At 52.2% G+C, this 27,414-nt stretch overlaps 1 protein-coding gene across 3 annotated transcripts; it reads right to left on the bottom strand.

The window, feature by feature from the left end:
* Window positions 1–1,426: 1,426 nt before the first annotated feature.
* LOC123148038 (disease resistance protein PIK6-NP) lies at window positions 1,427–25,813 on the bottom strand. 3 transcript variants are annotated; one of them, XM_044567397.1, is made up of 5 exons: window positions 22,855–25,813; window positions 20,613–21,143; window positions 19,761–20,435; window positions 10,870–11,514; window positions 1,427–3,730 (listed from the first exon to the last, which is right to left on the bottom strand). In XM_044567397.1, exons 1-5 carry the CDS (start codon window positions 23,905–23,907, stop codon window positions 1,604–1,606), a joined length of 5,031 nt encoding a protein of 1,676 aa, XP_044423332.1. In that variant the 5' UTR covers window positions 23,908–25,813; the 3' UTR covers window positions 1,427–1,603. The 3 variants fall into 3 exon arrangements, with proteins under 3 accessions (XP_044423332.1, XP_044423342.1, XP_044423339.1); XM_044567407.1 differs by having other exon boundaries at window positions 25,552–25,813; XM_044567404.1 differs by lacking the exon at window positions 19,761–20,435.
* Window positions 25,814–27,414: the final 1,601 nt, after the last annotated feature.

Below are 27,414 nucleotides of genomic sequence, written 5' to 3'. Positions count from 1 at the left end.
AATGTGTAGTATCGTAAAATACCAGTAAACGAAAAAGAATTAAAATGGAAACACAAAATTAAATGAAAAAGAAATCATAAAACTAAAAACCCACCAAACCTTATAGTACCGGTTGGTGTTACCAACCGGTACTAAAGGGCTCCGGGCCCCCGGAGCTGGCTCGTGCCACATGGTTGCCCTTTAGCACCGGTTCGTGCTGAACCGGTACTAAAGGGGGGGGGGGGCTTTAGTGACCATAATTTAGTGCCGGTTATGTAACCGGCACTAAAGGGCCTTACGAACCGGTGCTATTGCCCGGTTCTGCACTAGTGCCGGCAGCTCCATGACAACGATGTTGATGCCTGAACCTCCTCTGCCATTTCTGGTAGTGCTGTGACCATGTCATCACAGCCCTTCAGTGGCGTTGATGTCATACATTTGGTGTTGGTATACTTGAAACAGATTCATCGCCTTCATCAAATGATATGATGGTGCCGGCACGAACGTAGTGCAACTTCTGTAGCTTAATGATACACAATGGTATAATGACTATTGAGGTGTCTCTGACATCCAAAGTTTGCAGCTGCCTCAGGCCACCATATGATTCTGGTAGACGGCTTATCTCTTTGCATCCTCGTAGAGAAAGGAACTTAAGACGAGGTAGCACCTTCACAATTTGCTCAAGGTCACCATCTAGTATACCTGATGTTTCCGCCATATCTAACACCCGAAGTAGACTCATGTTGGAAGAGAGGAAGAATGGCATCCACTTCCCAAACACGGCGCCATTTTCGGTGGCGCAAAGTATCTGCTGCTAACCAACTTTATCGGCCATTTGTTTTCTCCCTTGCCCAGTGGCATGCTATGTGTAGAACAGTTTGTTGCGCATTTGGAATGTTGGGCGATGTCTCCAGTTCACATCACCTGTCAGTCGGAACAAGGAGGAGATGTGGCTTCACCGTGAAAGTATGGCGCAATGTTGAGCTGATTCAAGTTGTATTCATTGCTAGAGTTCCTTCGACTTGTTAGTGGATCAATAGTACAGTACATGGTATCTACCTACACATTTTTTTTGGTTATGGACCGTTAGTGTAAATAAGCCCCAGACATGTGATAAATCATCATCAGGTTAATCTACGAGGAACCTAGAAATGCCAATGCCATGGTGCCATGATAAAATTGGGTCAATCTCGCTCCAGGATCTCCCTACCATCACATAAACACAAGCAAGCGAGTTCACTGAAGCAAGAAGAGAATCGCCAGATAAACATGCAAGCTCACTGAAATTCTTTTTCTTCAGAGGCAGTTCGCACTTTGAGTCTGTTCACCTCCGCACATCACATGAATACCCAACTAAATCGATCTTTGCTTCGATTTTTCTGGTCTTCCGCTCACGAATCAATTTATCCAACCACAAAAATAGGTACTAATAGAACTCCACTATATATGTTACAGAACGACAATGAAATAAATACACAACAAAGGCAGTTTCTTTGCCAGAAGTTCGTATACAGAGTGCAACGTCGATGCGCAATGCAGAACTGTACTCCTCCCTACCCTACAGGACTTGTTACAACTTACAACTTTACAAGTACAGAAATAACACATGAATAGAGAGAGCTTATCAGGACGAGCGTCGCTGCACTAGCTTCAAGATAGGTTTGTTTTTATGCTCGGAAAGTTGCTGCTGCAAATCTTGCTTCAGTTCGTAGCTGTAGGAACCCTTCAGCCACACTTCTTTGAGACTAAGTAGATGCTCTAGTCCAGAAATCTGCATGGACGCCCCACCAGAGCAGTGAATCTTCAGCACCTCAGTTTCCCAAATCACCCGCTCTACAAAAGTTACCAGCAACTTGGAGGTGCAATTGATCTCTAAGACCCGTAATCTCCAAAAGATAGCATCTCCCAGGGTGCTAAAATGGAGTTCACCATCTTGAATCGGCTTGACACAAAGGCAACGTAAGCAATATGTATCTGGCAATCCACCAAGGAAGTCAATGTCCACTGGCAATAGTATAGTCAACTCAAGATCCAACTTCTTGAGATTATCAAGTTGCTTGATCCAAGTCGGCAGTTTGTTTACATGCCCGTATAGCTTGAGGCTCTTTAGGGTCTTGGGCGGCTGGGAAATCATGTCACCAAAACAAGCAAATAACCCCTCCTTATCCTTATCCTTATCGAGTCGCACTGACAAGGACTCCAGATGCTTGTGGCCGGAGATGAAATTACACAATTCTTGTATGTTTTGCCTGTTTATGCCAGACACACTGAGCTTGCGCAGTTGTGTAACCTTCTTAAGCTCCTTTAGGATTGCCTTTCCATTAGGAATATTGACATTGACAACACCAATAGTATGCAAGGCCGTCATGCTCCCAATCCCTGCAGGAACCTCAACACCATCATTATCAAGTCGGCGTCTACGCAACTTGGATAACCAGCTAGACACCAAACTACATGGCCGGCAGCTCCATGACAACCGTGTTGATGTCTGAACATCTGTTGTTTCCGGTAGTGCTGTGACCATGTCATCACTGCCCTTAGGTGATATTGATGTCTGAACCTCTGTTGTCGTTTCTGGTAGTGTTGATGTCTGAATCTCCTCTTTAGTTTCCGGTAGAGTTGTGACCACGTCATCACTACCTTCAGGTGGTGTTGATATCTGAACCTCCTCTGTAGTTTCCGGTAGTGTTGTGACCACGCCATCACTGCCCTCTGGTGGCGTTGATGCTCGGTCGACATTTGTCGTTGGTATACTTGCAACAGAGTAATCATCTTCATCCGATGATATGATGGTGCCAGCACGAATGTATTGCAACTTCTGTAGCTTGATGACACACAATGGTAGCTTGACTATCGAGGTGTCTCTGACATCCAAAGTTTGCAGCTGCCTCAGGCCACCGAATGATTCTGGTAGATGGCTTATATCTTTGCATCCTCGCAGAGAGAGAAACTTAAGACGAGGTAGCACCTTCACGATCTGCTCAAGGTCAGCATCTAGTATACCTGATGTGTCCGCCATATCTAACACCCGAAGTAGACTCATGTCAGAGGAGAGAAAGAATGACATCCACTTCCCAAACACAGTCAAGGACCGTAGACGTGAGAAGTCCATGGTCTTAAACACTGTGATGTCCCTGTCCCAGTCCTCCCTTATGGTGAGGTGTTGACCTGCATGTTGCGAGTTCGGGCTGCAATTCCCCTCAAGTGCAAAGACGAGGTTGTCTTCCATTCGCCGTGAAATGATGTATTCATGAAAGAAACCATTGACTTGGTATAGGCACTTCATTGTCTTCTGACATCGTTGGATTATGCTCAAACTAACGAGTTCCATGAACAATCTCTTCCCATTCTCCTCTGCAGTAGCATTATATGTGTCCCTGCAATAACCCTCAGCAATCCACCGCCTCAACAAATGCCTCTGCCTTAGCTTCTGCTCTGGAGGGAAGATTGACAGATAGAAAATACATGGCTTGAGGGAATCTGAGCAACCATCAAAGTAGGACTGCATCCAAGAGAATAGATCCCTTAAACTGTGAAATTCTTGATCGGTCTCCAACTTGTGCATAAAGTCAGCATTTATGCCCTTCAACAAATCTGTGGCTGATATAGGCCAGTGCCTTCTAGCGGCATTCTCTTTGGTGAAGAGTTGGCCTATAGTAGCAATAACTTTAGGAATCCCACCACATCTGCCTACGGTAACTTTGGAGAGCTCCATGTCGTCAGGAGTCAATTCCATCCCATCCTTTATTATCTAAAATCCAGAAATAAATTAGCTTCTAAATAGTGTAAAATCTCTATTTGGACAATAGTAGTTATCATAAGTTATTCAGTATCAACATAAAAAATACAGATTTGCCTACCAAATAAGTAATAAATTTGAAATTAAACTTTGAAAAATAAAATCAAATATTGCATTTGTTTTCCATGCTTGACATGACTGAACCTTGTTTTCCTCAATATCAAAAAAATAAAATTCCAGATTTACTATCAAATAGGCAACACTAATGTTGTGCACTATGGTTTTAAGTGGTGTTATATGCCGGCTGGGACTTGAGTCTATTGGCATATTAGCTAGTAGTGTTAAGACAACTGGAATTGTTGGAGCATCTGCTGGTCAGGGTTCTAGATTCAGGAGTGGTTTGATTGCATGGAATTGATAGAATATTTGGAGGACTTGGATTTTTAGGATTTTTTCCTACATAGGTCATTTGATTCACAGGAATGGGATCCTTATGAAAAATTCCTAAGGATTGATTTGATAATGCACTCCTTGTTGTCGACGAACATGAGCGCATGGGCAATGTCTGGATTTAGCATCTCGCTGAGAAGGCGAGCCAACCAGATTCCCTGACATGCTTTGTAGCTGTCGCAATTACTCTGCCTCACACGAAGAAGTTGCGACAACCTTCTGCCTCATTGATTGCCAGCTGACCGGACTCCTTCCGAAGAAGGAAAGTATGCCAGAGGTGCTCTTTCTAGAGTCCAGGTCACCAGCATGGGCGGAGATGCTGTAGCCGACCAGGTTCTCGCCATCGCCATGTTGATACACGCATTCGTGCATGATCGTGCCTGAGATGTACCAGAGCAGGTGTTTGACGACAGCAAGATGATAGCTTCTCGGGGCTTCCATGAACCTGCTCAGGAAGCCGACAGTGAACGAAATGTCCGATCGGGTATGCACGAGATACTTGAGGCTCCCAATTATGCTGCGGTAGAACATTGCATCCACCGGCTTCTCGGGCCTCTCCTTGCTAAGCTTGAGTCGTGCCTCCATCAGAGCTTGCATGGTGTGGCATTCAGACATGCTAGCTCGCTCCAGCATCTTGGTGGGGTAGGTCACCTGTGTGACCATCATGCACCACGCTCCTGGTTTACCTCCAACCCGAGGTAGTATTGGAGCAACCCGAGGTCGCTCATGCTGAAGAGACGTTGCATCTCTCCTTTGAAGCATTGGACCTCGTCGGGCTCTGCCTCGGCGATGACCATGTCGTCGACGTAGATGCCGACGCTGAGCAGTATGTTCGCGGTGCCACGCGGGTACATGCCATGCTCAGAAGCGCTATGGGAGAACCCAAGTGATGCAAGGCTCACATCCAGCTTGGCGTTCCACGCCCTACGGGCTTGCCGGAGACCGCACAAGGCCTTGTGTAGCCTTTACACGCCCTGCTCGTGTCCTTCAGCAATGAAGCCAGGTGGCTGGGAGATGTAGACGTCCTCCTCGAGATCACCGTTAAGGAACGCCGACTTGACGTCCAAGTGGGGTACCACCCAGCCTCGATGTGCCGACATGGCAAGGATCAGTCGAACAGACTCGAGCCTGGCCACATGTGCGAAGACTTCCTTGAAGTTCACTCCTACGCGATGCGCGTAACCTTTTGCGATGAGGTGTGCCTTATGCTTGACAATGGCGTCGTGCTCGTCCTTCTTCACCTTGAACACCCAGTTGAGCCCGATAACTCGATGCCCTGCAGGCAGCATGGTGAATGTCCAAGTGGAGTTGTTGTTGATTGACAACAGCTCATCCAACATCTCTCAGCGCCAACAATCTTCTTGCTTAACGTCCACGAACAAGGTCGGCACCTCGTTGGCCATCAGATGCCAGAACGCCATCATCGTCGCTATCATCCTCGTTCTCGAAAAGGTATGGTTGTCCCGCGGTCTCCTCGAGAAGATCCCCGATAAGGCAGTACCTATGTGGAGCGGCAACATTGACGTTGCGTCGAACATGTCTGACCTTGTTGTTCGCGGGGACACAGATTTCCCGGGATCCACCTTGAGTTGTTGTACCCCGGGACAACATTCTCGGGGTCTCCGTTCCCAATAAAACACTTCCCGGCTCCCAACTCCCGGGGTTGCAGTTCCCGGTGTCACTGCCTGGCATTGCACTTACCGAAAAAGGGTTTCCCCCGCTTTGTATTCCAAAGCAAACCACCATAGTACACAATGCTGGGGCGAGCAGCACAACAAGCCCAAAGAGAAAGAAGAAGAAGAAATGCCAACAGCGGCAGTTCGACAAAGTGCAGAAGACCCGCGACCGCTGCGCCCTCCAGAAACAAACCACCACAGCCCGAGGCTCCGGTCTACCGCGAACTAAGCAGCACCTCCAAGAAGGGATGCGACGCCGACGACGCTGCTGCCCGGACAAGTCCTAGGGTTTCCCCCAGTACGCGGAGGGAGGTGGGGGATAGCCACTCCCAACACCCTCCAAGAAGGGATAGTGGCACCCGCCGGTGTCACCGCATCGGAGCCGGACGAACCGGCAAGGATTTCTCCCGCACGCCAAACCCCACCAGCCAATCGGAGCCGACCAGCCAAACCACCGCCCAACTATGCACCATCACGGTTGCGCCGCCACCAACACCGTCTCGCTGCGAACACCACCACGAGGCCAAGAAGACCGGAGAGAAGATCCGAGCGACGGGAGCAGCAGCATTAAGGCCGAGCGGGAGGGAACCACCTCCACCGCCGTCGTGCAGGAGGCCCGCGCCTCCGGCACCGTCGCGGTAGCCGTCCGGACACGGCAGCGGGGCATACCAGGCCACCCCCGGCCCGGCCAGGTCCGAAACGGGCCCGCAAAGCCCCGCCGGCCACGCTGCAGCAAGCTGGCCTCGACGCCGCTAGCACCCTGCCGAGCATCGCTGCTCACCACCGCCTCCTGAAGGCCACGCCGACGCCACGCGAGTCGCCGGCCCGCCCCGACCCAGATGGAGCCTGAAGGGCCCAGATCTGGGCCGGGCGGACACCGCCAGCCCGTGCCGCCGCCCAGAGCTCGCCCCCGCCGCCGCGCAGGACCGCCGCCGCCTGAAGATACCGCCCGGAGCCGCTCCGTCCCGCGCCGGAGGAACCCTAGACGGGGAAGGGCCGGGGGCCGCCGCCACCAACGTCGCCCGGGCTAGGCCCGAGGCGGGCGCCGGCGACGGCGGCAGGAAGGAGGAAGAGAGAGGGGGACGGGCGCTGGGGAGGAGGGGAGGCGCGGCCGGCCGCCCGCGGGGGCGGCACGGTCGCGGACGAGCTCTTTTCTGTGTTGTTGAGCTGCACTTCCCCGGACACTCCTTCCCGGGGAGCCGAAGTACACCGGGTACTGAACTCAACGGTGAAGGAGCTGCTTGCTGCAGTCTCCCCGGGTGCCTCCCAGCACCAGTGTGTGTCCTAGTCAAAGACAACATCCCGGAAGACGGTACACACACTTCACGATGGGGTCATGCATATTGCACGCCTTAATTGGACCTTGTCTCCTAGCCCATGAACACTATTGAAGTGCTCCTGTCATCAAGCTTCTTCAGTTGTGGGCGTCTTGTCTTAACGTGCCCAACACATCCGAAAGTGCAGAGGAAGCAGACATCCGGCTTCCTCCCGTACCAAGCCTCCTGAAGGAGCGGTTGAGGATGAAGATGGACATGAGCATGGCCTCCTCCTAGTACGTGCTGGGCACCTGCTTTACCTTGAAAATGCAGCGCGCCATCCAGAGCACAGTCTGATTCCTTCGCTCGACAATGTCATTCTGCTGCAGGAGTACGTGCCGTGAGATGTCGTTGTACCCCTTTGTCATCCCAGTATTTGTTGAAGCTGGTCGATGTGAACTCGCCGCCACGAACCATACACAACACTCGCAGCTTGTGGCCGTACTCCAGCTCTGCAGCAGCTTGGTGCTTTATGATGGCTTGCTCCGCCTCGTCCTTGGAGGCGAGGAAGTATCGTCCACATGAACCTGTTGTACTCATCGATGAGCAACAGGATGTAGCGACACCCGCCTGGCTTTGCTGGGTGATCGGCCACAAAGGTCCCCGTGGCCCAATTCTAGGGGCTCTTTGCCCGGTACCTTGCCTTCTTGGGAAAGGCAGACGCCGGCGCTTCCCGACAAGACATGCATCACACAGTTCGTCGATGTGCATGATGTGCGGCAGCCCACGCACAAGACCGCCACGAGCCATCTTTTGCAGTCTATCAAAGTGCTGGTGTCCGAGCTAAGCATGCCAACGCCTAGCGTCGGAAACATGGCCCACGGCGAGGCACACAAGATGCACGGGGCGAATGAAGAACTTGTATAGGAGATTCGATCCTTGGTTTCCTCGATGAGCAACCGCCCGCGCTCGTCTTGCACGGAGAGCACTCTGCGGTGGATGGTGATGTCGTACCACCTCTCATCGAGCTGGCCGATGCTCACGACGCTACTCTTGAGTGCCTTGATGAAGAAGACATCCATGGACGCCCTATGGTCACCCCATTTGTTGGCGAAGATGATGGTCCCATGCCTGTGGATGTCGTCCACCGAGCCGTCCGTGAACCGCACCTTCCTAGTGATCGAGCGGTCCAGCTCCGCAAACACGTCGACCATAACAGTCATGTGGTTCATGGCGCCGGTATCGAGGAACCAAACCTCGCAGCGCTTGTCTCCAACAAGCACGGGTGTGGTCACAGCTCTCTCCTCGTTGAGGACGATGTAGCCACACACACCTCCGTTTTCAGGGAGCCATCTCCTACCAACGTGGTGGACCCTGACACTTGGTTGTCAAGGTATGGCCGACCCGAGTCATTGTGCACTCCTGCACAGACTTGATGATCATCAACATCATGGTCGAGGCGTGACCTGAGTCGTCGTGCACTCTTGCACGGACTTTGCAGGACCTGACGTTGTATGGGCCATGGTTGCCGAGACAAGAACCAGCGTCGCTGGGGACTTGGTTGTCGGGGCGTGGCTTTCCCACGCATGTGCCTTCATCGCCTCCCAGTCAATAGGCCCCGAGAATGACGGTGTCGGGTAAGCTCCCAACACTATAGGGATGGAGTCTGCTGACGGCCTCCGTGTCGCATGCACGGAGTCTGCTGACGGCCTACGTGTCGCATGCACGGACTCGACAATTGCTGAGATTGTGCTCGTGGGAGGCGTTGTGCCCTCCTGCACTGTTTGGGCGCAAGCCAACATCCTTTTTGGCCCACCGTCTACATCAAATTGGACGAAGTTCACCGCGGCCGCGATAGCCTCGTCAGTTATCCTCTTGCGGCAATCGCGGACCCAGTGGCCCTTTATGCCGCAGTACCGGCACTTGTCCTGGTGGTCATTGTTGCCAGGACCGCGTGCTAGCCTGCCTTGTTGTTGGGGCTACCCTGGCTTTCACCGGCACGTTGAGCCCGGCCTCCGCCTCTACCGGGGTTGCCCTGGCTTCCTGAGGCGCCACCGCCGCCACCCTGCTGCTTCTTCACTCCCACTCTCTTTATGTGTGAAGGAGTCGTCTGTCACCAGAATTCTCGCGACAACCATTGAGGTGGTTCTCGGCCACTCTCAACCAGACCGTGAGCTCCTCGATGGAGAGCGTGCATAGGTCAAGCAGAGTATCGATGGCAGTTGCTACCTAAGCAAAGCGATAGGGGACAATTTGCAGGAACTTCTACACAATTCTCTCATCGTCGGTGGTGTCACCGAGCAAGCGGAGTTGTGTCACGAGGTTGTCGATCCACATAAAGAAGTCATCGACACGCTCTCCATCCTTGAAGACGATGTTCTCAAAGTACACCCGCAGCCTCTGCACGCTCGCCTCGTGCATGCGGTAATTGCTGAGGCGCTCGGTCCTGATGGACGCCCATGCCTCCTTGGCGCTCGTCTTCGCCGCGAGCATGCCATTTATCTCCTCCGGGGTAGAGCTGATCAGCGCAGCCACCATTTGCATGTCCTCCCTCCTGGAGACGGTGTCGTCCTCCATGGGGAACCATAAGTTTGCCGCCTATAGTTTGCACTCCATGATCAGCGCCCACTCGTTGTAGTTCGAGCGAGTGAGCATCGGGAAGGAGATATTCGTGCCGCTACAACCTCCAATGATCTCGCGCACAATCTCCCTTACCACGATGTCACTGCGGTGGCCACGCCGTACCAAACTGCAGCCTCAACTCACCGAGCGATGGCGCTCCCCCTGTGGAGGCGGTGACTTGGAGCCGCCCGCTCGTGGTCCGCAGTTGCGTCTCTAGCAGCGTCTTGGAGCCACCCGAGGCGGAGGGCTTCTTTGTGTCACCTGACATGACCACTTGAACGAATCTCAAACTACTATGGAAGGTGTGTACTATAGGTGCTAGGGGTTCTACCTTACGAGTGGTAGGAGTCCTGATTTGGAGTGTTAGGGCCTGTTTTGTGAGTGCTAGGGGTCCTACACTATGAGTGGTAGGGGTGCCCTGTTTGTGGTAGGGGTCATATTCTATGAGTGCTAGGGGTGCCCAAAGCTGAGTATATTCACTCACACACAGGTACACTTGCACAAGTAGTACTAAGATTTGAAGCTGAAAGTTTTCTCTCGAGGAATGGCTTGATTATAAAGGAGAGATTACAAATCCTTTTATATGACAAATGAACCGACTATAGACTGCATAGTACTAGTGTGTGAACAAGAAGCAAAAGTCCTACTCACGCTGTCGCGGTAGCGGAGTATACCAGTTACTTTCCCACTGTTGTGCTCTGTGGACTGCAGTGTGGCCACTATACTGGTCCGCTACGAGCTGCTCTGCCTCTACAGGTCCACTACAACATCATTCCTTCGCTAGGTCAACAAGATTTTCTTCTTTTCATGGCAAATTTTAGCATGCTCCCGCTTATCTCCTCTTTTTACATGTGAGATAAAAAGATAAAACTTAATCGATCACTAATTAATAAGATCAATGGTTCAGATCTATTATATACTCTTACCTCTCATGTAAAAAGAGTAGGTACGAGGGACCATGTTAAATTAAATCATTTTCATTGTTGATGTTTTAAATATACACAATAATCTCAAAAGCATGAGTGTTTTTTCAATGATGCTGCCCCCCTATTCGCATTGCGGTATGCTGATCCCAGTATGGGATTTTAAACTTTGTATACCTTGATTGAATAAAGATTAACAAATAAATGGTTGAGAGCACACACACCTGTTTGAAGAGAATGAGCGCCATGTCAGCTTCAAGACCTTTGACATTGACCGCTCGATCTTTCGTATCTACACAATGTGTAGCGACGCTTGCTTCATTTGTAATTACAATGATACTTGCATTCGTAGAATCGGGTACGAAGGCGGCTTTTATCAAGTCCCAATCCTCTCTAGACCGTAAGCCATCGATAACAACGAGACTTCTGTACTCACACAGAATTCTACGACACTCTTGAACCGGATCTTGCCCTTCAGTGATACCAATTGCTGCCTTTTCCTTAGCTTGAAGATCATCTGAATGAAAATCCAAGAGCAAATGCCAAGCCAAGTCGGTCAAATTAAATGGATGACGCACGTCTGCCCAACTGCACATTGTAAATTCTGTTCCATGATTAGGGAACTCGTGTAGGCTGCCAAACTTGCAACATTGGTCCATCCCAAGCATCAGGTGGCAGTACACACTTCTGGTCACGGCAGATTTCCCAATACCAGCAATTCCCCATAATGAGGTCATGCTAGGACCTGAGGAATCTAAACTTCTGCGAAGGCGAGATGCTGTTTCATTCTGACGCCCAAGAAGTCTAAATGTGTTGATCAAGCGACGTGCCTCTGCACTCCTGTTGGAGAATACGCGAGAAACACAACCCTGCAAGTCAGATGCAGAACTGTTAAATTAGCACAAGCCATGCCCGCCGGTTGTGGTTTAGTATGTGTATAAATTACTTGTAATACATTTTCAATCAGAACAAATAGATAGACATTTTATTTGTAGCTGTTCAAGCTACACATAGACCAAATAGATGCATACAAAATTTATTTTTCTTCTTGGTTCAACTGATAAATTCTTTTAGCTGTTTTCCACTTTTTTCATACGAACATAAGATCGCGTGGCTGGAGTCAGGCAAAAGTTTTCTCTCTATTATCTGAATAAGAAAAGATCACCTAGCCTTCTTGATAATTTTGCCCATCTGGAAGTCCTTGAAAACCCCCAGTATGTAATAATTACCGAAATAGGCTCACGCCCCGCTATATTGATATAGCAACCACCAATACAACAATCCGATCCACGCTGGTGCAAACAGCACAAGCACGCCCAAAAGAAATAACAAGAGAAAATAAGAGAAGAAATGCCAACAACGCCGGATCAACGAAAGCTACGGCACACCGCGATCGCTGCGCCCACCGAAGATAACCACCACGCTCCAAAGCCAGCGAGTTGCCGTGTACCAAGCACCACCTTCAAGAAGAAGGAATGCGACGATGACGACGCTGCTGCCCGGACGAATCCTAGGATTTCTCCCGGTACACGGAGGGTAGAGGGGGGAGAGGGTCACCCGACGCCCTTCAGGAAGGATGGCGGCGCCCGCAGGCGTCACAACGTTGGTGCCGGCAAGACCCGACATGGATTTCTCCCGACCTCTCGCGCCCACCACCCAGGACCAACCTTCGGCTCCACCACACCCGCCGCCCACCAACATGCGCCAACAGTCACGATGACACCGCCGTCGTCTCACCACGGCCAACGAAGCGAGGCCGGCCGGATCCAAACGAGACACCCGAAGACAAGGCCCGGCAGCACCGCAGCCACGAGGAAGGGAACAACCTCCACCGGCTAGGCGGCAGCAGACCGGGCATAGCAGCAGAGGCACACCAGACCCCCTGTCCGGCCAGGCCCAGCGTGGGCCCGTGAAGCTCTGCCGCCGTGCTGCAGCAGTCGCGGCACAGCAGCCGCCGTCCCTGTCGCGAGGAGCTCACCGGAAACCACTGGAGAACAGCCCACTGCGGCCACCCACAGCAGGCCCGCCCCGACCCAGATCGGGCCCGTAGGGCCTAGATCTGGGCCAGCCGGGCGCCGCCGGCCGCCGCAAGCCATGGCCGTCACCGCCGCCAAGGGGCAACGCCTCCGCACCGCAGCCGTCCAGATCCGCGCCGGAACGCCGCCGACCGAAGGGCTCCACCGCCAGGACCGCACGCCCGAGCCGGGGTTCAGCGACGGGGGAAGAAGGAGGGCCGCCACCGCCGGACTGCGGGGCGCCGCGCGGGCAACGCCCGGCCGCGCCCACCGGCGGCAGCGGCGAGGGGGAAGGTGGGCGGGGACTCGCGGGGAGGGGGATGGGTGGGGAACCGCCCCGGTCGCCTTGCTCGGGGAGGGCGACGAGGGGGGCACGCGGGGGGGGGGGGGGGGGGGGGTCTCCATCATGTAATAATTCTCCATAATAGATGTGCCGTGCACATAAATTTAAGCTAAAATGACAGGGGATCAAAACGAATTCATGAACCGGCGTACAAAGTATTTGCTTAAATGGACATACAACAGAAGTGAAAGTAACACTAGCACAATAAAACAGTTTGTGTGTTTCGTACAAAAATTTTATGGAAAAATAAAACTTTATTTTCAACTAACGGGTATGGTGAGTCCTTTACAAACGAGAACATTAACTGTAACCTGAATTCGAGACCTTGTCATATATCTAATCCAGGTCAACTAAAGAGTGCATGATTGATTGGCAAAATAACTCAAGAAATTTCGTCTGAAATTCAAATTGCTGTATTTCAAACTCAAAAATATTTATTCGCTACACAGTCAAAATAGGCTGAAATATTTGGAAACCATCATCTGTAGGAATTTTAGACAAACATTACGGGAAAAATAGTCCACTGTTTCGATTTCTAGTTTGAAAAATAGTCCACTGTTTCGATTTCTAGTTTGAATACGGGAAAAACAAGCCGGATGCGCTTCGGAGAGAGGAGGACCTCCGCGCGGAGCTCGACTCCCGCCGCGCGCACCGGCCGCCGCTCCCCCCCCCCCCCCCCCGCCCCGCCCGCCGGTCCCCTGGCTGGGACGATCGCCGCTCCCGGTCCCTGGAGCGCCGCTCGCCTCCCCGGGCCGACTCGCGGGATCGGGGCCGTTCTCCGGTCGGGGGGTCGCGGCATTCCTCCCGGCGGCGGTCTCCTTCCCCGCCGCGCCGTCGGGACCGGTCCCCGTCGCCCTGGCCGCTGCCTCTCTCCTCCGGCACCGCCAACCCGCCCACCAACGCCAACCCCAACCGCTACCAGCCCCCCCCCCCCCCGCGCCCAAGCCTCGTTCCCTCCGTCCAATGGGGGCAACGGGAACCAGGGGCGCCAGGGTGCAAAGAAGAATAAGAAGAAGGGCCCTCCCCGCCCCCGGCCGCCACTCCCGCTGCCGGCGCGGTCGCTCCACCTCCGGGCTCCGCTTCCGCCTCTGACGGTCCGCCGTGCTTCAACTGCGGTCTGACCGGACACTTCCAGGTGGCGTGCCCCAACCCGCCGATGTGCTATCTCCGCAAGGACTCCGGACACTCCGCGATTCTTTGTCCGGACCGTCCGGTGACGGACGAGCTCATGATGTACGGGCACGGCATCGAGGACATGGGCTTCTTCCACATCGAGGTCCCGGAGCTGCCTCCTCCCTCCCCCTCGCTCCTGGCTCTCGTCACCATCGTTGGCGAGGCCGTCGCCACCCCAGAGCTGATTGAGGCCGAGCTCAACCACTTATGCAGATGCAAGTGGGATTGGCAGGTGATCGCCTCCACGGCCAACTCCTTCACGGTGATCTTCCCCGACACTCTGAGCATGGGCTTCAGTACCCGCAGCGACAACATCACCTTGGCCCTCAACGGGATTGTGGTGAACATCTCCGAGCCGAAGTGGGATCCCAAGGCCGTGGTGGTCCTCGACACGGCTTGGATCCTCATCGCTTCGAAAGTTACTTTTGCTTCTCTCGGGTTTTTTTTACTCTCCTATTTTTTTTCTGTCATATTTTTTTTCTCCTCCTATTTTTTTCTGTCATATTTTTTTTCGCGTCCAAGCTCCTGGGCAAGGTGGTGGTGGTCGACGAGCTTTCTCTCCGCAAGGAGGAGGAGGTCCGGGTCAAGGTGAAATGCCTAGACTCCTCCAAGCTCCATGCCACGATTCGGGTCTTCTTCAACGACGACGGCTACGACCTCAAGATCTGCCCCGAGCCTCCGAACCACATCGGCCGCCCCCGCTTCTCCGACGACAGCCACTTGGGGGGCGGGCCTGCTGCCGACGACGGCGCTCACCGCCGCCGGTCCCGCCATCCATGCCTCGAGGATCCCGATGATGACGAGGACCTGTCCGAGCGCTCTCGCTCCCCATCCCGTGAGCCCGCCAACCCACCTCCGGGCCGGGGCGGATCCGGGGCTGGTCGCACCCGTGTGTCGGCCACTAACCTCGAGGCGGCGCTCCGCCTGGCCTCTGCTCCAGCCGCGCCTACTTCGCCTCCGTCTGAGTCGGCCAGTGACATCTCCAGCGTGGGCCTGCTCGTCATGCCGCCGTCGTCGCTGCGCTCCCCCTCCGTCGTCTCCGCCCTGCTCTCCTCGCCGGCGGCCCCGAACCCCCCGGCCACCCCTAGGTCGACCTCCCCGGTCCTCATGGGTGGTGGTGGGGACCCCCCCCCCCCCCCCCGCCGGCGCTCCGGCTCCGCTCTCCCCACCTGCAGACGCTGCGGATGGCGACACCCCGGTGCCCGTCGCCCCGCTCCCTCCGCCGGTGGCCTCCGGCACTCTTCTCGCTCCTCCCACCTCTCAGGCCGCGACGGTGGTTGTGGTCGTGACCTCCCCGACCGCCGCTCACCCTCCTCCGACGGTCGCTTACGTCCGACGGCCCCGCTCCACATTGAGGCCGGTGACGGCGTCCCGCCGTAGCGCCCGCCTCGATGCGACCCGCCCGGCGGACACCCCGGGTCCATCCATCGCTGAGCGTGCGGAGCGCCGGGCTGCGGTCCGGAACCTCGAGTCAGGTGTGGATTCCGTCCCTCCCAGTTCTTCCTGTTGCTCCTTTTCCGCACTTGAGGCCGTCCCTCTTGGCCACCTCGCCAAGGTGGCCACTGACTCGGCCATAGTTTTCAGGGGGGAGGTTGGACCCCCCTTAGAACATATTGCGGCCATTAGGGCTCGCGAGATCTTAGACGGCAAGCTGGCTGAAACTCGGGCACGTTTTCTCTGGCCCTCCGTGGATTCGACCGCTGCACCCGTGGGCTTGGGCCCTCAGGTGGCTGATGGTGTGATACGTGGCCGCACTCGTTCTCGCACTGCCGCTCTCCGCGCTCAAAGCGCCTCCCGTGTCTTGGGGTCAAGCAGCCCCCCTATGGGGGTTTAGATGCGGGCCCTTTTCTGGAACATCCGCGGCTTCGGCCATGATGGTCGCTGCCGCCAACTCATCGAGTACATGCGAGACGAACACATTGACATCATTGCCATCCAGGAAACCATGCGAACTGAATTCTCCCTCCAGGAGCTAGAGTGTCTTAGTCCCCACCTCTTCGCCTGGCATTGGCTCCCTTCTAGTGGGACCACTGGTCATTCTGGCGGCATCCTGTTAGGCGTGAAGGATGCCACCTTTGAGGTTGGGGGCATGGATCGGGGGGAATTCTTCGTGAGTATGGAGATCTTCGAGAGGGCCCTCAACTTCAAATGGCAGGTCGTGATTGTGTATGGTCCGGCCGATCATCGCCGCTCCCCGGTCTTCTTGGAGGAGCTTCATTTGAAGATCTCCAACTCTCTCCTCCCAGTCGTTGTGGGCGGAGACATTAACCTCATCCGATCCCCGGATGAGAAGAATAACGACCGGATTAACCTCCCCCGGATGCAGTTATTCAATGACTGGATCGCGGAGCTGGGTCTCCGTGAACTGGACCGGACGGGTGCCCGGTTCACTTGGACAAACCGTCAGACTGACCCGACGCGATCTGTTCTGGATCGCGTCCTAGTTTCCCTGGAATGGGAATTACGCTGCCCCCTAGCCTCGCTTCGTGCGATTACCAGGATCGGCTCTGACCATGTCCCCCTCCTCCTCTCCACCGCCGACGAGCGCCCCCCCTCCCCGCCACACTTCCGGTTTGAGCTCTTCTGGCTCAACCAGGCCAGCTTCCGGGAGGCTGTGGCTGCCCACTGGATCTCTGCCCGTTCTTCCCCGCATCGCACCATGTCGGCTGTTGACTCGTGGCACTTTTGTGCCAAGCTTGCCCGCCAATTCATGAAAGGGTGGGGGTGCAAACCTTGGCCGGGATCTCCGAGAGCGGAAAAAGGCCCTTCTGCTGGCGATTCAAGCTCTGGATGCCCGTGCCGACACATCTGGAATCTCCCCAGATGAGTGGATGTTGCGATATGACCTTGAAGACTAGCTTTCAACCATCTACACTGATGAAGAGGCCTACTGGCATCTGCGTGGTACCCAGCTGTGGGTACTCCGGGGAGATGCCAACACCGCATATTTTCAGGCGGTGGCGAACGGCCGCCGACGCCGCAACTCCATCCACTGCCTCTGGGATGGAGAGACCCCTCTCGTCCGCCCCGCGGCCATCCGCTCCCATGTGGATGGATTTTACAAGGCCCTATTTACCCCCACCCCTCGGGGTGGGGCTAGTCTCGCCCTCGACATTTGGTCGGGTGCACAATTGGTCTCTGATGCGGCCAACGCCGCTTTAGTGGCCCCCTTCGCCGAGGATGAGGTTTTCCAGGCTATTAAAGGGATGAACCCCGCCTCGGCCCCGGGGCCGGATGGCCTGCCAGTAACGTTTTTTAAGACGTTCTGGCAGATCATCAAGCCAGAGGTCATGGCACTGTTTGAGGAATTCTTCTCGGGCACTATGGATCTTGGGCGCCTTAACTATGGCATCGTGACCCTCATCCCCAAGGTCCCGGGTGCCTCCGACATCTGCCAATTTCGGCCAATCACTGTGATCAATGTGATTTTCCGGATCTTGGCCAAAGGGTACGCCAATAGGGTGACCCTGCTCGCGGATGCCATTACCCACCCGAATCAATCCGCCTTCATTCAAGGCCGATTTATTCTTTATGGGGTTCTGGTATTCCACGAAGTCCTTCATGAGGTCCGGCAGAGACACCATCGGGCGGTGTTTCTGAAGCTTGACTTTCTTAAGGCCTACGACACGGTTCACTGGCCCTTCTTGCGGGAAGTGTTGCTTCGCAAGGGCTTCGACGACCGTTGGGTGACTAGGGTCATGCAACTTGTCTCCTGCGGACGGACTGCTGTGAACATCAACGGGGACATTGGGCCCTACTTCCCCACCCTCTGTGGGGTTCGTCAGGGGGATCCTTTCTCCCCCTTTTTGTTCAACATGGTGGTAGATGCTCTGGCGTCCATCCTTGATAAGGCCAAAGATGATGGCCATATTCATGGCATCGTCCCTCACCTCGTCGGAGGGGGAGGGGTCTCCCTCCTCCAATATGCGGACGATACCATTATTATGGTGGAGGGCTCCGCCCATGACATCGCTAACCTCAAGTTCCTCCTCCTGTGCTTCCAACAGATGTCGGGCCTAACCATTAACTTCGATAAGAGCGAAGTGATGGTGCTCGGGTTCCCCCCTGAGGAAGCACAGTCCATAGCGGACCGCCTTAATTGTAGGTTGGGTTCTTTCCCCACGACATACTTGGGGATCCCCATCAGTGACTCGCGCCTCACCGTGGCGGACCTCCGCCCCACGGTGACCCGTATGCAATATCGTGTTGAACCCTGGAAAGGGCGTTGGCTGTCAAAGGCTGCTCGGGTGATCCTAATCAACTCTTCGCTCGCTAGCCTTCTATGGTTCCTCATGAGCTTCTATAGCCTCCATGAGACCCTCCATAAGGAGATCGACCCTGTTCTGGCTTGACCGATGGCTTGGGGACTCCCCCTTGGCCGCACGATTCCCTGCGCTCTTCACAATTGCAGTTGACCCTCGTATCTCTGTCGAGGCGGCCCTTATTGACTTAGGGCGCCTCGCCTTCCGACGCCCCTTCGGCCCTCCAGAAGTGGCTGCCTGGGACACCCTTATGCAGGACATCGCCCTCCTCCCTATGGATGGAGTTGGCTCCCCGGATATAACGTCTTGGCGGCTGGAGCCTTCTGGCTGCTTTTCCACCAAATCCCTCTACGCGGCCATCGCCCCCTCGACGGCCCCCGAACCCTTTAGTTTGATCTGGGATATCTGCCTGCCCTTGAAGATCCGGATCTTCTTATGGCAGTGGATTCGCGGCCGCCTCCCAACTGGCGTGGAGGTCCGTAAGCGTAATGGACCTGGGAACGGGATGTGCCCCTTGTGCGACACGGTGGAGGATGCTAACCACATCTTCTTCGCGTGTCCTACGGCCCAGTTCCTCTGGTCCTGCTTCCGCGAGACAGTTGGGGTCAGTGGTGTAACACCAACTTCCCTGACCTGCTTGCTGAAATCATGCTCCCCCCTCCCCCCCCCCCCGCGCTACCGCCATCTCAGATGGCTCTGCGTTGGGGTCCTCGCCTGGACGCTTTGGACCGTCCGCAATAAGCTTGTCATTCAGAAGGTCCCTCTTCGACGTGCTACTGACGCCATTTTCAAAATGTGTGGTTACTTGCAGCTCTGGCGGCCGCTTAGCCGCCCCCAGGACCGGGACGTCATCAACAACCTCATCGCCGACCTTCGATCGATGGCCTTCAGCTTGGCGCCCCCGCTCCCCCCGCCACCTCCGGAGCCAGACTAGATGCTGTGCAGCACCCTATTTGTGCGTGCCTTTTCTGCTTTTCAGGGCTTGTTGAGTTGTGCCCTCAGCATTAACCCTATGACTTCTTGCCATGGTCAGACTTGTGCGTGTGTGTGTGTTGTGGTCGAACTATGTTTGGAGGTTGGGCTTTATCTATAAAGCGGGGCGAAAGCCTTTTTCGGTAATAAGTGATCATCAAGCATATATACGATCTAAATGAGCAGGTTTAGAAATTAAAGTTTAGGCACTAAATTTAGAGATTAAAGCCCCATACTCCATTTGCACCATAAAATGGAAGTTCTTCTAAATATAAAGATGTGTCAAGGAAATTAATCCATAGATTATTGGCACAGTAGAGAATTAGCTCTATTATAGGAAGTTAACACACCTTTATCGGGGGACCAAGGGCCATGTCAGCTTCTAGACAATTTATCTTGATCACTCGATCTCCCTTATCTAAGCAATGTGTGGCAACACTTGCAGCATTTGCAATGACAATAATATGGCTGGTAATTGGGTCAGGTAATACGGCAGCTTTTATCAAATCCCAATCATCGGTGGACCGTAGACCATCAATAACGACGACACATTCGTCATCACTCAGAATCTTAGAACACTGTTGAATTGGGTCTTGGCCTTCCATTATACCAAGTGCTGCAATTTTCTTGGCTTGAAGATCATCTGAATGAAAATCCAATAACAAGCGCCAAGAGAAGTCTGTCAAGTTGAAAGGATGGGGCACATCAACCCAGCTAAACCTTTTAATTTTCTGTTGAAAGATAACCGGTACCGGCCTCTCTTGATATTCCCACTCCCAAGAAGCATCAGACCTAAGCATTAGACTATAGTACAAGATTCTAACAAGAGTTGATAACCCAGCACCAGCAGGTCCCCACAACGAGATCACACCAGGATTGTCTAAACGAAACCAAAGGTCACACACTTCTTCCTGATACATGTCTCCAAATTTTGTGAACCATTCACGTGTCTCCCCCAATCTGACGGAGAAAAGGCGACCCCTGTGAGTAGCCTCCTTTCCTCTAATTCCATAGTTTTGGCAATCCTACAAGTAAAGATACATAATAGTTAAAACGATAGGTGCAAGAGTTTGACATGCTGCTAGGAAGACCCTCCGGTGGTCCGATCGACCTCCATCAATATGATTGTTGCCCATCAATGAGATGGTCGATGACGAAGAGAATTGGGCTCAATTTAGGTTGAGGTTTGGAAGCATGCATACCTTTATCAAGGGGCGAAGCATAGTGTGGGCTTTCAAATCTTCGATGTTGAGAACCCCATCTTCCTCCTCTACGCAATGTGTGGCAACACTTGATTCATTTGTAATGATAAGAATACATCCTTTAATAGGCTCGGATAAGAAAGCAGTTTTTATTAAGTCCCAGTCATGTGTAGACTGCAGATCATTAATAACAACGAGGCAATCATCTTCATGCAGAAACTTGCAACACTCTTGAGTTAGGCCTGGCTCTTCCATCATACCAATCATTGCAATTTCTTCGGCTTGAAGATCTTCTGAGCGGAAACTTACAAGTAAGCACCGAGAGAAGACCTCCAAATTGAAAGGAGCGGGCACGTCGACCCAGCTGTGTCGTTGAAATTCAACTCCATCGAATTGTTTACTCTTATACACTATGCTGGTGTACACTTTATTGATGAGTGATGATTTGGCATCGCTAATCCCCCATACTGAAATCACACCACGACACCTTATTTGCCAAATAAGATCATGCATACCACTGTGACGCCCTGCCTGCAAGTAAGGGCCATAATTGTTAAACTAGAAGGGCAGGACTTTAAGCTTCAAATTCCCATTAATCCACCTGTGCATTCAACTTTAAGCTTCTACTTGAAGTGCTCCTTTTCCCCCTTTCACAAAGTACACGCTTTTCTTTGTTCAGGGTTGGGGCTTTCTTGGTGTGTGAGTGGGTGGGTGAGGGGGTTCTTACAGGATCATTACAGTTTTGTTAATAATGTAGTTAACATATTCTACCTATTTTTACTAGGATTAACTTATCCTACCAAATTCTGAAACTAGATACCCCGTATTGCAGCAGTTAGTCTCCATGGATTCTGTTTTACTACTATTCAGTACCTGTGTCAGGGTGCACTACCTGGGTTTGACTAGGAATTAGTACGTGACAAAATTCAATTTGATTATATATCGAGTCCATTATTTAAACCTAGTCTAGCTTCTTGTTTCTTTAGGAAAAGTACATTGGATTTTATTGTAAAAACTGAATGGTGGTAAGAAATCCTATTTCCTACTAGTGCAAGTGTTTTGATTGTTTTCTAGAAAATTATGTAAGATGTCCCACATTTCATACAACACCATAAGATGATAAAAACGACAGCCAAATAAACATCAGATACATATAGATAATTACAAGTAAATCAAATTTGCAATAATCTACTAATATAGCCCATATTTCTTTCGGATTCAATATAGTACATTTAATATAATGGAAATCAACCACTTAAATCCAAATACAATGTGCTGTTAGTTCGTCGTGAGTACGAAGTCCAAGCCAATTAGAATGCATCATTTTTAAAGAATAAACCACATGTATTTGTTACATATGTATTTTAACCATTTTGACATCCAGATATTAGAACTCTGGATGCTTTGGAAACTGATGGACAAAGAATAAATCATAGATATTAATAATCCATCCCTTTGGAAAGAAGATTTCCTACAAGGAGCAGGTGAACCTCTGTAGTCTGACCATTCATATACATAACAAGATATTTAGGTTGATTCAATGGAAATGCTACCATATATTTGCCATCAAAAGTAGATTCATAGTATCACAATTATATATACTACCATCTGTACCTTAATATAAGATGTTTTTGCAGTTCGAATTGAACTGCAAAAACATCTTATATTAAGGTACATAGGTAGTATTTTTTAACAATGTATTTATATAAAAAATAGAATATCTCTGCATGGAACAATGTGCCAGAACCTAAAACGACATGTATTGTATAAATGCTGGAAACAATATAGGAGTACTAGCTATTATGTCTACAGCCAACTAACAATGGTCAATTAAGTGAGATATAATTTGCATCCATTGTTTGGTATTCCTTTTGAGAACCTAACTTTACAACGTCCTTAATGGAGATACTGAGTAAGAAATAGACCACAAACCTATGATTAGTCTAGTACCCCATCTGTTCTAATATACTTAGCACTTCACAAAGCATGGTATAAATTTTGTTTATCTTTGTCAACTATTTTATGTGACTATTATTTCTGTTCTAGAAAGTATGTAATTGCTGTGATTGATTAGATGAAAACAGTGCTATCAGATTTATTACTTTTTGTAATAATTTATTACATATTTGTATAAAAACTAAAGGTCAAATTACACATTGGAGTCCTTTAAAAGTCAAAAGCTTCAAGTATTTTGGAATGAAGTATAGTTTGGAAGTAGAAGACGTTGTTCTGGGTTAATTACCTTCTTGGAGAAGGCACAAAGAGATTGATCATCAGAGAACCTCCTAAGCTCTGAAACTTGGTACTCCCCACCCCCTGTGCACAAGAGTGCATTCCTTAATTGCTTTGTGGACACGATGATTCGGCTGCCATTCTCATTGTCCGGCAGGTACTCTCGGATAGCATCCCAGTCCGCCACACCGGATACTTCTTCAAGAATGATGAGATACTTGTGCACCTTCACTTGTTGCATGAGCTCAGCCTTCGTGAGATGATCTACATCTATGTTTTCTTGGTGAGATCTCACGTAGAACTGAGTCAGCAAACTCTTGAGGAACTCGTCAGGTTTAAAAGGATGCATCAACTTCACCCATGCACGTCTTCTGAATGCTCGGCAAATATCTGGGTCACTATACAGCATGCTGAAAATGGACGTTGTCCCAAGATCAGCTGCCGTACTTTCCCATACAGAGATCATTTGAAGGTCACTGCCTTCACCTAGGATCAACTTCTGTAGGTCGCTCATGCCGCGTCGCCTCCCAGCAGCCTCCCAGACCTCAGTTAGCATGTGGAATGCTGATGGGTTGGTGGTGGCCAGGGCAGCCAGCTGCTCGGTCGGTGTGGCGGTCTTGGCATGGGAACCGGAGTCGCTGATGAGGTTGTAGCGTGTGTTCCTCTGGCTTACCTCCTCAACCCTCGCCTTCAGTTGCTTTAACTCAGCAACCGCCCTGTCGAGGTCCCGAGTCCGAGGTGGTGCCATGCAGGACGGGACCAGGCGCCACAACCAGATCAAGGCCGAGTTGTTGTCCAGGTGGACAACAAACTCAACACAGTCTTCGACATCGAAGGCAAGGTCTCGGAGCTGCCTCACCCAGGTCTTCACCACTTCATTATTGGCACGCTCCTTGTTGGCAACCTTGAGGAAGGACTGCATCATCTGGAACTCGCCTGTGATGTACCGCAGGTCTTGCTTCGCCGTCACCCTCAGCTTGTTCTCTTCATCGATCGCCAACTGGACCCTGCTCAGCGTCCCCTCCACCGCCGTCTTGGTCAAGCCAAGCGCGAAGTCCGCCATTGTTTGTTCTCTCAAGGGCTCTAGAGTTTGTTCCCTTCTTGTATACTAGTATGGGTGGAAGGCAGCGCAGGTGACCCGCTAATCTGCAGATGGTTTATAAAGAGGGAGAGAAGATGGAAGAAAACCATATCCAGAGGAAGCATCTATTCGTTGAGCAAGCCAGACATTTTGGATAGCATCGGGTGCGCTGCAAAGCTGATAGCCTTGTGCATTAGGTCACCTTTGCTCGATGCCTTGCCTCTTTTCCGTCTTTCGTGTTCAACACAGCGGCATCAGGTAACAGAGCTTCATCCACCTCAGAGAGAACTTCTTTTGTGGTGGCAGGTAGCCTTCTTTCACCAGGGAATCATGCATTTTCCATCAGGTCCACAAGTTAAAGACAGAGGTGCCCGATTCCATGCTTGGACATGAGGAGCTAGCTGTCCTCTTTCATCAGAACACAATACTCTTTCCATCCACTAATTAAAGAATAAAGACTAAAGGCATAAGTGACTGCTTTCTCAGCTGCATAACTAATTAAAGACTAAAGAGAGAGAGGTGGATGATAAATCTGGTCGGCGTCGTTGATTCTGTTCCATCTTTCGTGTTCAGTAGCTCATCTCAGACGGAATAAAGCCTTTTCCGTCAGGTCCACAATCTAAAGAAGGAGATGTCCCATTCCGTGCTTGTAAACAGCCGGGGAGTCCTGTGGTCACAACCCAGGCTGTTGGTAAACATGAACTGTTTCTATACTACAACATCTACCTTAGAGCCCAGTCCGATGGTACTTAAAAGCCCATAACTGACACATGTCAATCTGTTTCAATACCGTTTCTAAATCATGACACAACAAAAACAAGAATTGATTTGAGTCCCAGGGATCAACACAAGTAACAGAACTACGGGGCAATAGACAGCACAGTTAGCATGTACTGCATACAAAAGGATAATTATGGGCTCGAATAAGCTTATGAACTAAAAGTGACACCAGTAGAGGTTGCGTAAAACAGACCGGAGCTCAGGAGTCAGAACGGAGATAAATATGACAAAGTAAAAAAAGAGTAACACAAGTTTGATATTCAAAAAGGATATCTATTGCTCATTAAATTTGCTAAATGTGACATACAGTAGAAAGAAGAATGATTCAGTAAAGCAACTCCACATCTACTCCTTTTCTTGTGTCACGGTCTATTCGTTTTTCAGAAACTCAATGCCTTTGAACTGTAGACCTGTAGCGTATCAAACTATATGGATCAAAAACATACTCACGCTGATAGTGAAATTTCTGTTTATAATCTTTCAGATTGTGTTGATGCCTAACCAACCGGATTACTCATCATATGCCAATTTTTTTTTCTGATGCGAGAACTTAAAATTAGAACTTGGCCTTGTAAAAGAGAGAGGTTCTATATTCTGCCGTGAGGCAAAAATGGGAGACCCGCTAGAAGGACAGCGCCCAATCACATAGGCCATGGAAATAATGTGCATTGCTTGCTTAAATCTGGCGCTAAATGTTGGCTTTTTGGCCATGCCTGGCATCAATCACATTGCAGCAAATAGCAAGGAGGGATTCACTGATATAGATTCCAAATCTTGGCAATGAGTGAGGAATGATGGAAGCGATGTGGGGAAGATCGAGGGCGGCGGACGCTAAGAAGGGCGGACCTGGGTGGGGGGAAGTAGCGGATGACGTTGGCCTGGCTCCCGGAGCACGCCGACGAAGGCGTCGGCGGTGCCCGCGTAGGGCCGCATGAGCCTCCCGCGGCGCAGCACCTCCGCTCTTTGCCGCCGCGCCGCCCATCGCGAAGTCCGCGGCCACCCTTGACGGCGACCTAGGAGGGAGGATGGCGGCGCTTGTCGGTGCTCGCCGTCCTGGACGGCCCGGCCGCGGTCCACTGCTGGACCGGGAGAGACCGTGCGTTGTTGGGTAGTGGGCCAAGCCTGATGGAGGTCATCTGGCCCAACCAAGCCAGCAGGCCTGAAATGAATTTCAGGGGCATAGCCCATGAATCTCTCTACCTTTATGAAGCTCTGCTTATTTTCCTGAAAAGAAAAAGGAAAGAAATAAGCTCTCATGCTTGCACTGTTGGTCATTTGGTGAGAACAAACATGAGTTTAGTATCCCACCACCTACCAGAGCAAGAAAGGGCATTAGATGCAAGCAAGAAATGATCGAAGAAACTACAAGTGTCAAACAAGAGGAAACTCGAGAAAATACTACTCCCTCCGTAAAGAAATATAAGAGCGTTTAGTTCACTTACTAGCCAACTTATACATCATATATCTCCTTACATGCATGCTGTGAGTGAGAGCTGATCTAGGAGAACAACGCTCGCGTCGCCTCCAGGGGGGCGGCTCGGGCGCCCTAGCCGCATTCTCCGCCGCCGCTGGAGGAGGCCGGCGAGCGGATGGCGGACCTTCCTCCTCTCCTCGCGAGGGGATCCTCTGGCCGAGACGTGATGGCGAACCTGGTCGCCCGGCGTGGAGGCGGAGTGGGCGTGATGGGGCGGCGGCCCGATCGGATTCCGACGACGGTTGTGCCTCCACGGCTGCGGGGGCAGCGTGGGGCCAGCCATGGCGGCTGGCGGCGGCAGATCTGGGGCCCCCACCTCAGATCGGTTCCCCTCCAGATGGTGTGGGCTCGGGCGCCGGCCTGGCGGCCCTGAGGGGCGGTGGGCGCGCGCCGAGGTTGCCCCCACTCACCGGCATGGTTGGGGGTGGCCAGGGGTGTGTGCGTGAGGTCGGCATCGCTCAGAGTCGGCCCTGACGTGCGCGGCGGTGGGAATCTGGCAGGCAGCGGCCAGCTGTGAATCCCGGTAGCGTCATCTCCGACTCGATCTGCTCCGGTTCATGCTAGTTCCAATACCTACCCGATGCTGGCTAGACGGATCTGGCGGGTGGGCATGGATCCTGGGGAAACTCCAGGCCGGCGTGGCGGCCGCACCAAAGTCGACGCCCTCGGCACCGATTCCCTTCTTGGAGGCTTCGGTGTGGATCCTATGCCCCCACCTCTGCCATGAGCGCAGGCGAAAGCCTCTGTTCTTCTGTTTGGGCGATGATGGCACTTTGGCGTCGTGTTCCTTCCTGAAGGCGTCGGCCGAGGACTGCTCGGGGTGGTGGAGTTGCTGGTAGTTCGGAGTCGACGCGAGATGGCATGTAGGTGGAGCGGTGTGGCATCAGCAGTATCATCGACGATGGGTCTCGGCAGCATGGCGCAGTGGAGACTCGGCGTCCGATGCGCGGAGATGGACTCGCGCAGGAGGAGGAAGTTGTCTGACGTCATGGTGGCGTCGACGACAGCTAGACCGTGCAAGGTAGATGCGGCAGTACAGCTCTAAAGATGGATTGGTGGCAGGTGGTTGCGGCGGCCTCATACCCGGCAGGCGTCCTGGTTGAGGAGTGCGCCGGACCGGTGGGTGCCCCATTCCCGGCAGGCGTCCTGGATGGGACCTCTGGTCTTAGATGTTAGGTTTGGCTGCAAGGTCTGTTTGGTATTAGGCCCAGACTATCAACATCCTTTCATCATTT

Source organism: Triticum aestivum, chromosome 1B (assembly GCF_018294505.1).
Source record: "Triticum aestivum cultivar Chinese Spring chromosome 1B, IWGSC CS RefSeq v2.1, whole genome shotgun sequence".
NCBI lineage: Eukaryota > Viridiplantae > Streptophyta > Magnoliopsida > Poales > Poaceae > Triticum > Triticum aestivum.
This window is presented reverse-complemented; position numbering and strand designations above follow the sequence as displayed.